This window comes from Carassius auratus, chromosome 27 (genome assembly GCF_003368295.1).
Source record: "Carassius auratus strain Wakin chromosome 27, ASM336829v1, whole genome shotgun sequence".
Classification (NCBI taxonomy): Eukaryota; Metazoa; Chordata; class Actinopteri; order Cypriniformes; family Cyprinidae; genus Carassius; species Carassius auratus.
The window spans coordinates 21815818-21832408 of record NC_039269.1 but is presented as its reverse complement, the minus strand read 5'-3'; the positions used below and the strand labels follow the sequence as shown (position 1 = coordinate 21832408).

The 16591-nt window shown below is 37.7% G+C and overlaps 1 protein-coding gene across 5 annotated transcripts in view; it reads left to right on the top strand.

Annotated features, from left to right (window-relative positions):
• Nucleotides 1–2812: 2812 nt before the first annotated feature.
• kcnn1a (potassium intermediate/small conductance calcium-activated channel, subfamily N, member 1a) overlaps nt 2813–16591 on the top strand; it is a 37314-nt gene continuing 23535 nt past the window's right edge. For 2 of the 5 annotated variants that reach the window (XM_026206629.1, XM_026206628.1), the window contains exons 1-2: nt 6503–7701; nt 15060–15509. In XM_026206629.1, the coding sequence (XP_026062414.1) occupies nt 6793–7701; nt 15060–15509 (1359 nt within the window). In that variant the 5' untranslated portion in view covers nt 6503–6792. Of the gene's footprint in view, nt 3289–6498; nt 7702–15059; nt 15510–16591 lie in introns of those variants that run through there. The other 3 variants (XM_026206630.1, XR_003276043.1, XR_003276042.1) reach the window with 3 other exon arrangements.

Genomic DNA, 16591 nt, shown 5'->3' with positions numbered 1-16591 from the left:
CAACATTCATGCCTCACAAGTGACCGTGTTAAACACCAGAGCAACAGAGATCCCTGTTTCACACATGTATTCCCTCTGTAGCTGATCGGTGAGCAAGCAGTATGCCTATTCTGAGCCCAGTTTAGATGGTTGCTATTTAATGCAGAAAATGCAGCTCAATGAATTCAACAAAGATTCTGATTGTATACACTCACTGGCTGACATACATGCAATGATATAGTGCACACATTGTGAGGGATGTCCTCACAGGAGATCTCTTAATAGGCTCTGCTTCACCACTGAGATTTGATCACCACGTGTGGTCCCTCTCAGCAATCAAGAGAACACAATCCATTAATAATAAAAGGATGCTGTCTTGCATGCATATGTTATAGATTAGTGCAGTATGCTATTGCTGTACAGTGCTGAATATTATTTCATCAGCTATAACCTATGACTCGTCCAAATGCTGCCAGCGATACATGTTTTTCAACATTAATTTAACATGGCTTTTTTAGTTCATGAGTCATTAGGTCTATATAGAGACTGCTATGGAGGATTTTCTATTGATACATCAGGTGCCAATCCTTAGAATTGAGAGCTTTATACAATATGTACATTGAAAGTGAAAAGTCTCTGAAAAAAGCCTGAGATTTGAACGTGACTAGTGGAGGATCTGGTTTCCATGTAGAACCCACCAAATAAATTTATTTACTGTTAAAATTTACCTTGATTTTAAAATTGGTGAAATGCACTTTTACAGGCCCTGGAATTGCAATAATTGATTTATGTTTTAACAATTTGCACATTTTACAAGTATTTACCCATCAAATTATTTATTTTTTAAAGAACTGTTTTACTCCTAAAGTCAAGTTGTTCCAAACTGGTATAACTTTATTTCCGTTTTTTTTCTTCTTCAGTGTTTTGGTATAATGAAGATTCAGTGACTTCCAAAATGTTGTTTTGGACATCACTGACTTGTGTTTCATGGAAGAAAGAAAGTCCTAAAGGTTGTGAATAACATGAGGGATAGTAAATTATGACAGAACTTTTATGGTTTGTTGAACTATCCTTTTTAACTATCTTGGTTATATCTAGAAAAAAGTCTACAATAGTAAATCAGGATGTCTGTCAATAGTTCATGAAAAGACATTGAATGATAACAGATATGTTCTTGAATGGCTTTCAGTGCAGTGAGGTGAATTTTAAGATGACTGACTCTCATTTTCCTTCATGTGTGCAGCTGTGAAAGTCATGGAGAGGGCTTAATTAGGACATCATACATTCCTGCAGAGTACACATAATCTTGTGTGAAAGCAGATTTCACTCCAAAAATGAGAGTATTACTGATGCTCAGGCTTTATGTGAGGAGTATTACTCTAACAAAAAAAGAACACCAACCATGACACTGAAAAGAACCTGACCAAATCTGTGTCAAAGTCATGCATAAGGTCTTTCTTTGTCTCACATAAGCATTGCAGATAATAAAGGCTAGACATACATATAACTCCCTGCGTTCGTACCATGGTATGTCTTCAGTTAAAGGAGACTGCAACTGTGGGACAGTGAAATTAGATGGGTTTAATCAAGTATGGCACTGTAATCAAATAAAAAATCGGAACATTCGGTTCACTCTCTTTCACTCCTGCCTATCTGCTGATGCAATCATGTTAACGACTGACTCCAGTTTGATTCTCAGCCTCATCAGACTGTGACACCCTGCTGTTTTCCCATCAAAATATTTCCACCCTCTTTTGGTAATAAAGTCACTTTGAAGTTGTTTAACACAAACAATTGAATCCCATTCATTTCTGCTTTAAGTGACAGGCTGTATGTCAAATAATGGCCCCTGGGCAAACCTCATGCACAAACGTTCCTAATTCTCTTAAAGATAATTGAAAAAAAGAGCAATGCTTTACTTTTGACTCTGATGCACCATAACTGTATAGGTTACGGTTGTGTTGTGTAATATGGGACTGAAATGCATTCTAAACCTACAAATTCAAATGACACGAGCATAAATTGTTGGTAGATACACTGCAGACAAAATATTGGGATGACTGGGCCTGTACTTGACTTGACAATTTCCAGTAAAACAGTTCACATGCCACTGAGCTGATGTTCGCATACTAAAGTAGTCTTCCAGATTAAATATACTGTCAGGCTGCAAACAAATGCAAAATGTCCGTCACTCTGAGACATAGGCTACAACACACACTCCTGCACTGCGCATATGCACCAGTACACAATACAGACTCCAGCAGCAGCAATGTGTATAAATCCACACAGGATGTGATGTATCAGCAAAGATTCACATTATAATGACTCCTAATGATACTCCAAAAATGGGACAGAAATTTAAAAATTATAAGCATTTTATGCACAATAAAAAAATAACAACATATGGTAATCCAGAACTGAATACAAACATCGTTGCTTTGTAAAAGCAATCAAACATGCTGAAACAAATGCTACAAAAATGTATGTTTTATAGCTTACAATTAGCTCCATGCATTTATAAAAGCCATAAGAGATGTAAAGGCAACAACACTCCTTATCAGAGAACAGCAAAATGGTGTCTCCATCAATGGTGCGTCCATATGTAAAATCCTTTTATTCCGAAAGCTCCTTGAGCATCATTCTATGATCAGTTTTGCTGCGGTTCGTGCGTGCACGGGAACCCCCGAGCCCCCACCCTATTCATCCACCCCCGCCAGTCTCTCAACAACCAAGATCTAAAAATAGAACAGGGATCCCCCCATCAATTTACAACACGTCACAAGGTCATTTAACCCTCCTCTCACGATCCTCGATCAATACTACGCCGTGACAGTCCAGTGTGGATCTCGCGACCAATATACTGTAGCCTACTAGTTGCTGCACGTGAAACACACGATCCGTATGGATTTTTACTTTTTTCTCAATTAGTCACGACGTGTACAGCCCAATTAACTGCGGGGGAAGTGTTTTCTATTATACTCCGGTTTGAGATACGATACCTTTCAAGAGCCAAACGTTCAATTTCTGGAGATGAAACTGAAGAGGAAACGCGGAGAGTGCTCGCGCCATCGGTCGCATGCATATTCACGCGCTGGAGGGCATGCCCGTCACTAGACCGAGAATCTGTCCACACAGGACAACGAGGAATTGTGTCGGCGTGGAATACCCTTTTTATTCTGGAAAACTACGTCCTCTTATTATTTTGAACCGGTTTATATGTATTTATTTCATATTATCTTATTTGTTGTGCTGATGTCATCGTCAAAGAGCGTTCAGAAGGATGTGAATGAAAATGTGTAAGGTGTAAAGGTAAGGAAGTGGAGATTCTGTAACTTACTGGACATTTAAGTTTTAATGCCACAGCTCACCGCCTCACATTTGGTATTTCATGTGGTTCCCTCTGTTTGTATTAGCCTTAAAATGGCAGACCAGAGGTGATGAAAGAAGGTTTCTCAAGGCCTTTGAAGCATTTCTTTGTGATGATTTATTCTGACCTATCTTAATGTTGCCCTTTCATTTATACAGACAACCTTTGTCAGGGAAGATGGAAAATATCTCCATACCTCCAAGTGCCTTTTAGTACATGTTTGTTTTTTAATCACATTTAGTGAGGGTTTCCCCCCATACTTTATTTGTTATGTTTGTTTTTTTATTTGTGTTTTTATCTCCTTTTAAGTTATGGCCTTATTTAGTTTTGAAATTATAGTGGCATTAATAACTAAATCAATCAATTTCACATAGCAAGCTGGCCAGTATCAAAATTTGCTTTCCTCATCGTTCTTGACAACTGCAACATTAATAAAGCAGCAAAAAGCGAAATTAATGTGTAAATGAATATAATAAAACAAATATAATTTCTTAACCAGTGCAGGCGATGGAACTGAAAGGGTCTTGATTCAAGCTACAATGAAAATACAGCAAGGCTGTCTGTTTTTTAACAAACAAATCTTTCAACTTTAAATTTACTGCTTTTTTGTATACTGCCATAAAATGTAACATTTTAATATGCAATATTTAATATTTTAGAATGTAATTTCTGTTTTGAAAAGCAAACGTGTCTGGCGTAATGAGTCTGGTCCTCGTCCTCTCCCACTAGGCATGTATAATAATCTTTGTAGATCACGACTTCTGTCAGCTCGGTTCAGCTCCTTCATTTCCCCTTAAAATATCCTTGTACGTGAAAGAGCTGATTTGTCGTATCATTCTCATTACATTCCATAGATTGTATTGCCCTGTGATGCGTGTTTCAGAGGTAATGTCTCTCAGTCAATCCGACATGAGGGACTGTATGCTTCATATTGAATTGTGCATGCCGTCCAGTGCAAACTCTGACAGCAGTGTCTGCCTGATTCTTATTCAAATTAGAGGCATTTGAAGCAGTACATATGTGTGTGTGTTTGTCTGTGTGTGTGTGTGTGTGTGTGTGTGTGTTTGTGTGTGTAAGAGAGAGATTCAGTTTTCGTTTTTATGCAAGCAGGCTGTCGTACTTCATTTTGGGATGCACTACAGTAAATTGACCTTCGCTGATAAATTATTCTCTATCCATATTTGAAAGAAAAAAAAAAAAAAAACATCACAGCTGCTTTTTACTGATAATTTTGATAACTGCATGTAGCACTGCATGTTATATAACAATGAAGTGTGAATCTATCAAAAATATAGACAGGATTGTAAAATGCCTTGACATTATATGCCATCTAACATACTCTGTGACTAAACCTTGACCAATATGAAATAATGGGATTTGAATATTTCGTTTTTACTCAAAATCTTTAAATATTATACATATTAGGGTATATTATGTATCAAAATATTACAACAGTTAAAATTTTCAATTGCAATTTCTTATTTTAGAGTTTGGTGATAATATCAATATTGATTTTTCTATTGCATTATTCTATTAATAAATGGGCAGACTTTATGACTTTTGCTAGTAAGAACCTAGGAGCATATCATTTTCAAATAACTACATGCCAGAAATGAGTTTCTGAAATGCTCTGTTATCATACAATCATATAATAATATGATATATTATTATATTATCATTATATAATAATAATTATTTTTATAGGCATGTCTGTCTAAAATAACAATCTTTACATCTTTTTTTTGTACTGTTGGGGCTTTCGATGACATCGGTTTTCTTTTTTAATGCAAATTCTGTTCCATTAACCTAAATGCCACAATAATCTTTCTGTATTTATAGAATTTAATTTAAAGTTATTTCTTCTGTTGATTTATTAAGCTGTTTTTTTTTTCACGTGGTGAAAAGTCCTAACAATGTAAGCAATGCCTGATCCACAGCTCTCGTGGTTGTGGTTATTTCAGGACCAAAGAGAGCATCTTTATCCTCATTCTTTCCAACACTCATCGCCATTCTCATTATCATCCAGCATAATAGGATGTCCTCAGTAAACTATCATTGATATTAATGAGGAAAGTTATTTATATCTGTGCGTTCACAAATGCGTGAAGTCTTTCATCTCTAACATAGATGTTATCACAAGGAAATTGAATGATGAATTGGCATTCTGTGATTGCAGATTGAAAATTGGCCTCATTGCACAAGCTGGAGTGAGCGTAGGTGGAGAATTTTTTCAAAAATACAAAATATTTTTTTTCTTTATTTTGAGAACAGTTTGTCTGCACTTGTTGAGATATTTAACAATTGCATGTGCATAAATTATTCTGTCTGAAACATTTTTTGTGGTTTATGACAGCAGTGAATCAGATCATAAATCAAAACTTTTTTTTTCCAGTGTCCAACTCTTTAATGTATTTTTGGTATTGGAATATGCATTATCTTATGTTTTATGCAAAACTAACTACTTGGGGACAGCATAATAAATTGATTAGTGTTTCTGATGAGTGTGTGTCTGTCAAGGACGGAGCACCCTGTGCTTAAATGGAAGATCCATTCTTCATTAGTCGTCCTTGTATTTTTCAAGTGTGATGTATTCCACACTATACAACAGTCAGTTCCGGTTGCAAAGTTTATTGATTTGGAATAAAGCACTGTATCAATCTTCTTTTCTGTTTTCATGGCATTCTAGACATGAGCAGTGTGGAGTAGTGAGCAGCACTTTTTTTAAGCAGTGTTGTCATTTGAAGTAGAATTTCTGTCTATAAAGTAATCTTTAGAATTAGGCTATAAGTTCCTGCAGTCATGGAAAACCTGGAAATATCAGTGAATGCAGGGATAGTGAAACTTCATGTAAATGAATAAGATCTTACAAGAAATGAATAGCCTACATAGCCTATACATGTCTGTAATGAATAGATTCTAATATTAAAAACGTGATTATTTGAACACTTAGCTATAAATGCGATATCATTAATGTCTATTAATATGCTCGTGTGATATATTGCTTAGCTATCGCCTTCCACTCAACACTCGGTTACCATAGTTTTTACGCGCAGGTTTGGACGTATACATCATAATAATATCATAAAGCAATTAATCAAAGAGGTGCACCTGTCCCCTGAAGTGTTTGATGCTCGTTCTTTTTAATATCGTCATTCAGTGCCACAGGCATGAAAAAGTAAATCCCGCCAAGACATCCATCTTTCGCGCGTGCATGACCTTGCTAATATCCAATTCGCATCTCAGGTTTAATCTTATCAACTGTAAACATAAAGCGGTTTTCACACGAGGGCGGTGTTCATCTCGGCGATAACGTCACGAGGCAGGTCTTGCTCGAGCCCACCAATGAGACGAGGCAGCTCGGTTCTTTTGGGGCACATCGCAATGAATGGGTGTCGGTGCTTTACAAGGCAAAGGAGCGACCACAACAAGACGCGGATATTGAGGGGATGCGGCATCGGCACGCGGGAGCTGTCCACCAGCAGCACAGCAACGACACGGACGCTCGTGACAGTCAAAAGGAAGGATCTCGTCCAGTCGCCCCGCTCTTTAGTCTGCCGCCCCCACCGCCATCGATAAAGGAGCGATCCACCTCCTTACATCACAGCCGACATGCACAGCCCTGTCCGGACCGCGGCGTCGGGAACGGCGAGTGCCTGCCTTTGACCGGTCACGGAGATCCGTTTCCAGGGGCCTCATCTGCCTCTCAGTGCCATCTGGAGTGGCTCTCACGGAGCAGTCATTCTCCCCAGCACAGATCTTCCGTTTCCCCGCAGCCCTCCCCATCCGATCTGCCGCCGCCGCCTCTGCCTTCGCGCATTTCTAATACGCGGGATACGCGCCAAAAGAGTGCTAATTACAAACAAGACATCATCGGAGAGTGGGGGCGTCGAGACCAAAACCAGTTGCTGCAGCAACCCTGTAATAATCAACAAAGAGACCCCTCCTTTGAGTCACTCTTGCCAAACTCTGGTCAAGGACAGATAAATGAACACGAGGAAGCTGAGAAGGAGAGGCAATTAATTGAGCCTCAAGCTCAGTTACTGTTGGGCAGCAGCTTGCTCGTCAACTACTGCATCGGCGCATCGGGGCAAGTGAGCAGAAACAAGCAGGTGCCGCTGTCGCAGCATCAGCATCAGCATCAGCGGAGTGACAGAGACAGCAGCAGCGGCGGCAGCAGCAGATACCGGGAGGGAGAAACCGCACTCTTGCAGCCGTATCGATGCAAGCGAGCGCTAGAGAGGAACTCGTCGGTCTCGAGTAGTGAAAACAGCAGTCCCCCGTACGGCTCCAGCAGTCAACTGTGGCCAGAGCCCCACGACAAGGAGGACAGGAAAAATCGCGCAGGCAAACACAAGGTGGGTTATGTATGTATGGCCACCAGCACAGCTCTCAATATACCTCTCATATAGAATTTACCCGGATGCGTTATATGCGGCCACGCCTGTCGTATGTTGTTTTTCTGTGAAATGAATTATCGACATTTTAAGCTAATTTGATTTGCTTAAACATGTATTCGAAAGCAGCCTATCAACACGATGACATCAAGCACACTGCATCTCGTGCATACACTCACGCGGACATAAAAACCCACCGTGTCTATCTCTCTCTCTTTCTTTCCCTCTCACACGCACACACAGACCCACAAACACAGACATTTCATTTGACATAGTAGGCCATATAAAACTTGATGCTGTCTTCTTATGAAGGGTCTTATTGCAGTGCCCAAATGTGTATTAAAATAGTTAAAATAGGAAACAAAATGCAACTATGAAAATGTAATTGACCATCATTATTGCCGCTTGAAAATTCAATAATTTCATATGTCTTAAATTAAATTCTTAAAATGTAATTTCTACTCATCTTTACAGCCATACAAAGGCAAAGAAATGCAGTAAGTAATCCAGTACTGATTTTGAGAAAAAGTCTCAAAAGTTTTTGATATCAATTTTCACTCTTCCTTTCCTCAGAGCAGCTGTCTGTCACAGGACAGAACATAGTGTAAAATGAGATCTAGTTTCGCTTGTAACTAAGTTATGAAATCATACTCAGTTACTTCATTTTTGCATTTGTATGAAAAAATAAAAACACACTTGAATCTCTTTTTACGTGAAACTATGCTGAAACAAATGTGATGTAGAAACAAATTTCAAAGTTAATTGAAGTAACAGTACGTAACACATTCAAATTAACATTCAATTTTGAAGTAGAAAGACATTTTCTCATAAAAAGTATTCAAGTAATCTTTAACTTCAAAACATCATTTTTACAGTGTACTGCAAATAACTGTGTCTCTGTGCCACTTTTAGAGTGTGCCCAAACGATGCCCTCATTATTTGTTGCACCAGTGCCTTCATCTGCAGATCATTCAAAAGACTCGAACAGCTCCCAGGGCTCCGTTTATTTTTCTGACCCTGTTATCTGATGCCACTTACTGAGGCTCAATTCATTTTTCCATTCTCTTGCTCTCTCTCAGGTCCTGAAATACCTTTATTAGGTCGATCACAGTGGCTTATCTCCTTGGGGGGTAGTAGCCAAGTCCAAGAGTAATGCTTTATAGAATATATAGCCAAATAATGTGGTGATTAAAATGCGGATAAGATCCAAATCAGCACAAATCCATTTCCTGCAGTAGACTTTATCATTGTTCTTTATCAGGAAACAATGTCCCTTAGATATCTCACAGATATCTCTAATGCAAATCACCTCTCCTTGTTTAGATTCTCGGCTTTCTGCATCGTGGTCAATAATTGACCTTAAAGAGTGTAATTTGTGCACCAGTGTCACCATACGGATTTGTAAAATATAAAAATAATACAGAAAAGCACATGAAAAGAAAATTCTAAATGAGTTTCCACAACAATTTACACACTGCACCTTTCACTAAAATGTTTTAGTATGGTTCACCGATCTCTCCAAGCACACTGTTTTTTTAGCTGTTTCCAGAGTTTCAAGGTTGGATTTAACCCAAGTGCAGCACTGGTACGACAGGAAGAAAGCTAACAAAGGAAGAAAAATAAACTGACCTTTTAAAAGAAAAAAACCCTCTTGATATCTGATGCTAGATAGTTGAAAGGGAGGATACTAATGAGAGTATACAGTCAAAGGAAGTTCATTAAGATTGTCTTATCAGTTGGGCAGAATATAGCGGGAAGGGTGGAGTCAGAGACCTTTAGTACTTCTGAATACTACTCTATTGTGTAAAAGCATTGTTAATGGAAGACTTGTTGCTCCGGTAACGCAAACAGTAGGACTTTTGGAATACATAAACTGTCCATTATTTTTCATCTGAGGAACTGCAACAGATAACCTTCAATATCTGTCCCACACGTCCGTTTATTTACGCTCCATTTCATTTAATTGTATCATTAAATGAAGCTTTGATCCTTAGATCATGATTGCTCCATTTAAGATGTGTCCAGCTGTACTCTGCAGACACACTGGCACTGGCACTGTTTTCCTAACAGAAAAGAGGGAAGACATCATGTAAAGTTCATTTTATTCAGTCAGACATTTAATAACATGTTTTGTGTGCTTGTTAAATTACATGCATTTAAAAGCTATTCTTTTCCTCATACATAACTAAGTGCATAGCATTTTGACTGCTGTCCTGTGGTGCTTTTTATAAAAAAGCTGTTTACTCGTGTGGGCTGATATCCTTACCAACGCGTTTGTAACATTTTGTTCAACCACTCTGTTCTGGCTAATGGCTTAAACAAAAACTATTTTGGCTGAGAGGGACCGATCAGTTACAATATCCTGTGACAAAAAAATGTAATAGTAGTTTGCTATTGTGGCCTGTGTGATCCACAGTTCCACAAGCGCAGACATTGTGCTTCAAAAGGCTTAACATATACTTCCATGCTTTACTTGTAAATACTTGCCGGTGTACAGAGTTTCCTTTTGGCTGGCCTTTCTTTGCTTGCTCAGTGATCCTCGCTCTGGTGTTGAAGTAATGTCATGCGAAACATCTGATAAACCTCTCTAATATAATTAATTAATAGATTATATGCTGAAAAATTAAAGACCTGAAAGAAAACAATCAGCAATTTAGTGTCATATCAGCCCTATCTCCATATTAACGCAATGTTACTGATATCAAACTGAAGTCTAGAAGCCGTGTTTCATATGATTAAGCACCAATTTCTAAACCTGTATTACGGCCGTGGCTTCTCTTTGTCAAAAGAAAATAGATGTGCAGTTCTCTGCATTATTTGTGACATTTTTGGGTATGTAAAAAAAAAAAGAGAGAGAGTGTGTGAGATATCGGAACAAAATTTTAACAAATAATCTCAGTATAGCAACATGTGTCTTTGGTATATTAGAGAACCACAGCATTGCTCACAGAGGTTCTCCTGTTTATCTCCTGTTTCTTAAGAGTCATACCACCCTAACATAACAACCTTAATGCTGTTGTTAAAAAAAACAAACCTGCTTCAGGAAGACATTTATAAGAAGGAAGAAGAGGAAAGGGCTATTGTTAACCCTTTAAAGGTCCCAACTTTATCTTCCAAGCCACCTCATTTCCTCCCAGACTAAAAGGTCCATTTAAATGGGATCAGTTTGCTCTAAAGGTTTAATGAAGGACATTCAGTAACAACACTCCATCGTACAGAAAATAATCACAAAAGCATTCCGTGGATTTTGCCAAGAGCCACATTCTCCATGTTTTGTTTCTTTGTGTGATATAATGTCCAGCATCACAGAATCATGTCAGGAAATGTGTATAGTTTTATCTCAGCCGAACCCACAGGCGATTGCATAAAACATATGAATGAGCCTGATGAACACGGAATTATTACGTTTCTTTCTGATACCTAATAGTCAAAATGCCATTGTGAAAATGACTAAGGAATATTCAGTTCAATTCAAGTTTATTTGTATAGCGCTTTTTATGATAAAAATCATTGCAAAGCAATTTTACAGAAAATTATGTTTCTACAATATTTAGTAGTAGCTTATCAGTGGTGACTGTCAGTTTATGTGCACATGACAGGAATTTTCAGAAAAATGAATACAAGACTTAGTCAACCAGACAATGAACACTATTAACAGCAATTATTATATGATGCAATCACACTTGTAGCAATATTTGTTAGTTCTGTATGTTGTTTCAGGGTTAGCATCATCTGAGGTCCTCTGAGGGGTCAGTATCATCTCTTCTCAGGTGTTCTGGATCCAGAATGGAGCTTGTGTAAATCCTAGTCCGTGGCAAAACAGAGAAACAAACAGAGACATAATTAGCATAGCTTCTGTTCCAACGAAGTAAAATAAATTAGTTTAACCCAAGCTAAAGAACAGTAATGCGCATTTGATCAGATGCAACTGCACTCACAAATTATGAGATGCATTTTTTGAATGCTTGGTGGAAGAGATGTGTTTTTAATCTAGATTTAAACAGAGAGAGTGTGTCTGAACCCAAAATGTTATCAGGAAGGCTATTCCAGAGTTTGGGAGCCAAATGCGAAAAAGCTCTACCCCCTTTTTAGTTGACTTTGCTATCCTAGAAACTACCAAAAGTCCAGCGTTTTGTGACCTTTGGGAGCATGATGGATTGTAGCATGGTATAAGGCTAGTTAGGTATCCATTAACGGCCTTATAGGCAAGTAATAATAATTTGAACTGACACGGAACTTAATAATAATGCTATATTATGCATGCCAGGCCAGTAGGTGGCGATGTCACTTTGTAGCGAAACACTACACACCTGCACATACACACATATGCCTAAACACGTAATCTGCATGCCGTCACTGTTTTTACAAGTTTGCGTTCTTGTAGTTTACACTGTTAACTGTATTATTTTCAAAACCTTGTAAAGTTTGAACTTTGAAACTTGTTTTTAAAGATAATGCTTTTTTATACCACCAAATCCCCCATGACATTGTTGTGTAAAGGAACAGCCAAAACAGACAAAAAGTTTTCAGATTTTAGTTGAAAATGGTGTTGGGTAAACAAATATCAAGTTATGGAGATGTCTTGAAAAATACATAGAGAAGTGTTTAAACCTGAAATCAATATGTTACAAATTATTATTATTTTTAAACAATAAATACTTTTTGAATGTGATCATGCCAGGTCATTCCTAGTTGCTTTAGAAGAAAACACTGAAAGGTTGCGTAATGCATCTAAGCACAGAGATTGGAGTGAATTTGTATAATGTTCTGCAAGTACCCTCTCCTCATCCTCCGATACAAAATGTATCCTTTTTGAAGATGTGCCTACTAGTGATGTGTTTTTGCATTATAGCTTTCATACAAAGGTAGATGATACTGTTGGCATATTCTCCTGTCACCAACGCTGCAGCGGTTGCAGTGATTTTAATACCATCAATTTCAAAGTGGCCTCTTCTGTGTTCAGAGCCTACTATTAATAGTACTGACATTAAAAATTTGACACACTCAAACTTACATTAGCTGATGGGCTGTTTGGAATGTGTTAAGTTCAGAACATTTAGGAAAGAAGTGATATGAAATGGCTGTTGTATGTAAGACCATGTTGTTAAACTCGAAAGCCACTGTGTCTAGCCACTGTAACTGTGTTTTTCTGTGATGTTACATTCTGCATTCTTCATCAGTCTAGTTGGTTGTAATCAAAGTATGTGCAAAGGGCATACTTATACATTCTGTTTATTTGATCAGAATTACATAACACAATGTTTTCAGTGTGGATTGAGTTTTGAATTTGCAGCATTTCCCCATAAAGCCATAAAACCAATAGAATCATTAAACCAATGGAAAATTTGTGCTAATAAATAGCTTCTGTTGAAATAGTGTTTACCCCATGCAAACTGACAGCTAACACACATTTGTCATAGTCAATAATTTGTAATTAAACTTCTGCTAAAGGTAGATTTAGCACTTTTACACTTTTAATGCAGAATGCATGCACGTCATTCAATAAACAATACAATAAAAGGATTATAATACTATGTTCTGTAATGCCTAATATCTGTGATAATTACCTGTCACTGATATTCAGTACATGAGCTTTGAAAATTGAATGCATTATTATACTATAATTAATTACCAGTATTAACCAATATAGTATATTTAATTGTTAGGGGTGTAACGATTCACTCGTTTTCTCGATGCATCGATTACAAACCCTGTGGATTCATATGCATCGATCTTGAAACATTTTTTTTTTAATCGTGAACGGCCGATCTTGGACAGTAATCGATTCAAAATGCTAAGAATCGAATGAATCGCGATTTCTATTGTAAATTGCCCCCTGACTAAGCATTTAAAGAATTTAGTAGAAACATTTAAATAATCCCGTGAATGCACTTAAAGAATGCAGAATCTAATTGTTATAATCGAATCGAATCGAATTTAATTGTGAATCGAAACAAATTGAATCGTTCTAAATTTGCAAAAATCGTTCTTGAATCGAATCGAAAACCTATGAATCGTAATCGAATCGAATCGCTGCCTTGCCAAAGATTCACAGCCCTATTAATTGTACATACTCAATTCCTCTATTTTTAGGTTTATATGACATTTGCCATCATCTAAAACTGATGTTATTCTTTAAAAATGAAATGTGATCTTAAGCAATCCATAATATCCCTTTACTTGCTGTAAATTAAGATTTTTTTAAATGTCAAAAATCATTTATAGTATTTCAGATTTTTTTTTTTTGTAATATTTTTATTTATTTATGAGAAATAGTCCATAATTTTAATAGGCCTATCAGCCTTATATAATTTATCTGTCATAATATTCAAATATTTAAAAGTATAAATAGTCAGAGTTGTATATCAGTGCAGCCTTGATATTGCTTCTATATAAAAAAGAAGTTGGCCTTTTGTAATTTTTTATTAATTAGCTGCACAATTATTGTAGATTGTGATTATTTTTCAGGGAAATGGAAGCATCTAAGGGAATGTAATAATTTTAATATAGCCAAACATTTTATGTCCTTACAGTTTTTAATGACATGTTGTCACTGGGCGAGGAGATTGGTTGTTTATTTTATTTTGTGAAAAAAAAACATAGCTGTAAAATATTAGATTGATATTATATTACACACAGTTTTGCTTGGCTACAGTTTGAATATAAAGAGAAACATTTTAGTTCCACTCAGGGTTTTCTGCTTTCTGCTACTTGTTCTCCTGTGAGAGACACCCTGATTGAGGAGTGTGAGAGAACACCAGTAGCACGACTTTCAGAAAGCCCACTCTTCACTCCAGGCAAACAGTGAAACATCCAAACGTCATTATACCTCCCCATATCGGAAATTTAGGCTGCAAACCATCAAGATTGCTGCACATACTGTATGTTTTGTGTTGCTAATTTCTGCCATCGCATTCTTTCAGAGTAAGGAACTAAAAAAGGAATACTTATGCACTGAGTTATGCACTGAGTAATATTAATTAACTACATGTACTTACTATATGGTTAGGGTTAGGATCAGGGTTTGGCTTAGGGTTACTTGACTGTTTAGCAGACCTCAGTTTGCTCATTACAAAAGTAGAGGATTAATATAATACTATTTGTATAAATTTAGGCTTTATTCATGAATTGTTTGTTTACTGTAATTTGGATATAGTCATTTTCTAAACTGTGGCGTGAAGATGCCTCAGTAGGTTTTCTGATGAAATGTGCCTTGGGTTACTCTGGTCATGGAGCAGGGCCAACAGAGTAGATTAATGCTGGGTTCCAGTGTATATGCTGCTGACACCTATATGTCTGTATGTGATTTTTGCTGACAGGCACATGGTGAGCGAACAAAGCTGAGCCATGCTGGATCCAAGCCCTCCCTCTCCGAGAGCAGACACTCACTCCCTCAGATAGCCATGAACAGCTGCAAGTACAATGGAGGAGTGGTAAGACCACTGGGCAGCCTGGCGGCGTCACGACGCAACCTAGAAGAGCATGACTCTGAGACCCAGCCGCTCCAGACTCTTCACAGCTCCGGCCTGGAAGTGGTCGTCTCCAAGGGCAGCGGCGAGGACCCCAGCAAGGCGTCCAATGAGAGCCTGGTCCGAGAGAGTGGCAATGCACCACAGAAAAAAAATAAAGATATAGGCTACAAGTTGGGCCACAGGAGGGCACTTTTTGAGAAGCGCAAGCGGCTTAGTGACTATGCCCTCATATTCGGAATGTTTGGGATCGTTGTCATGGTAACAGAGACTGAACTGTCCTGGGGGGTTTACACTAAGGTAGGTGCTTCCTTTTTTGCATTTTTCATATAAATACACAAAAAAGGCTCAAGACAAGCAGTGAGATCCAAAACAGTGAAACTGTCAGATTAAAATCTTGGTTATACTTTATTTGGTAACACTTTATTTTACAGTGTCCTTGTTAAACACACTACATCTGATTACTGTAGTAAATTATGCATAATTACATGCAATAACCCTAAACCAGTGGTTTTCAACCTGTGGTCCGCGGCCCCCTAGTGGGCCGCAGTGGTATTGCAGGTGGGCCGCCAATTATTTTCTGTTCATTTCCAGTCCATTCTAGGGCTGTGCGATTAAAAGAAAACGTCCTAAAATCACGATTTGAGCGTGCGCATATGCCTAACTACAGGTTCACACACTGTCTGTGATGCACCTTTTTTCTGAGCCAATGTTGACGGATCAGAGCGTTCTCACTGCGGTAAAAGGCTAGAAATAAAAACGTGCGAAAATAATTCATGTCTAACACATGAGCATAGAGTGAATTTGTTAGTGAACAGGATGCCGTTTAAGTGAGAGGAGACACGTTTTAAGTGTGCACACTCTCTCCTCGCAAAGCAGCGTGTATCTGAGCAAGCACGACCGGTTTTGTGACAGAGCAAAGGAAATCTGCTGCGAACAGAGAGATTCGCACTCGTGCATTATTTTAATGTGCTTTCGCGTTATATTTATGCGCTCTCACTGCTGACCGCATACACATACTGTATACACACTGCAAACACCTGAGGCACCACTACAATTAATGAGCTCTATGAACAATGCATGGCAAAAAAGAAAAAAAAGTCCCTGTATACAGGATTTTCTTTTTTATTTTTATTTTTTGCCACAAGTCTATACATTTTTTTACATCTTCACTATAGTGATAATTTTGACTTATGTCTGTTCTAGAGATGTTAAAACTTTTTGATAAAGCTCTGATTGGTTTTCTTTTGGAAATATGTTTCAAATTAATCGTGAATGCATTTATGACTGTAAAAGCACAATTGCAAAATTGATAAAAAAAATCGCGATAGTTTTTTTTTTTTTTTTTGTCCATATCGCACAGCCCTAGTTTATTCAATAAA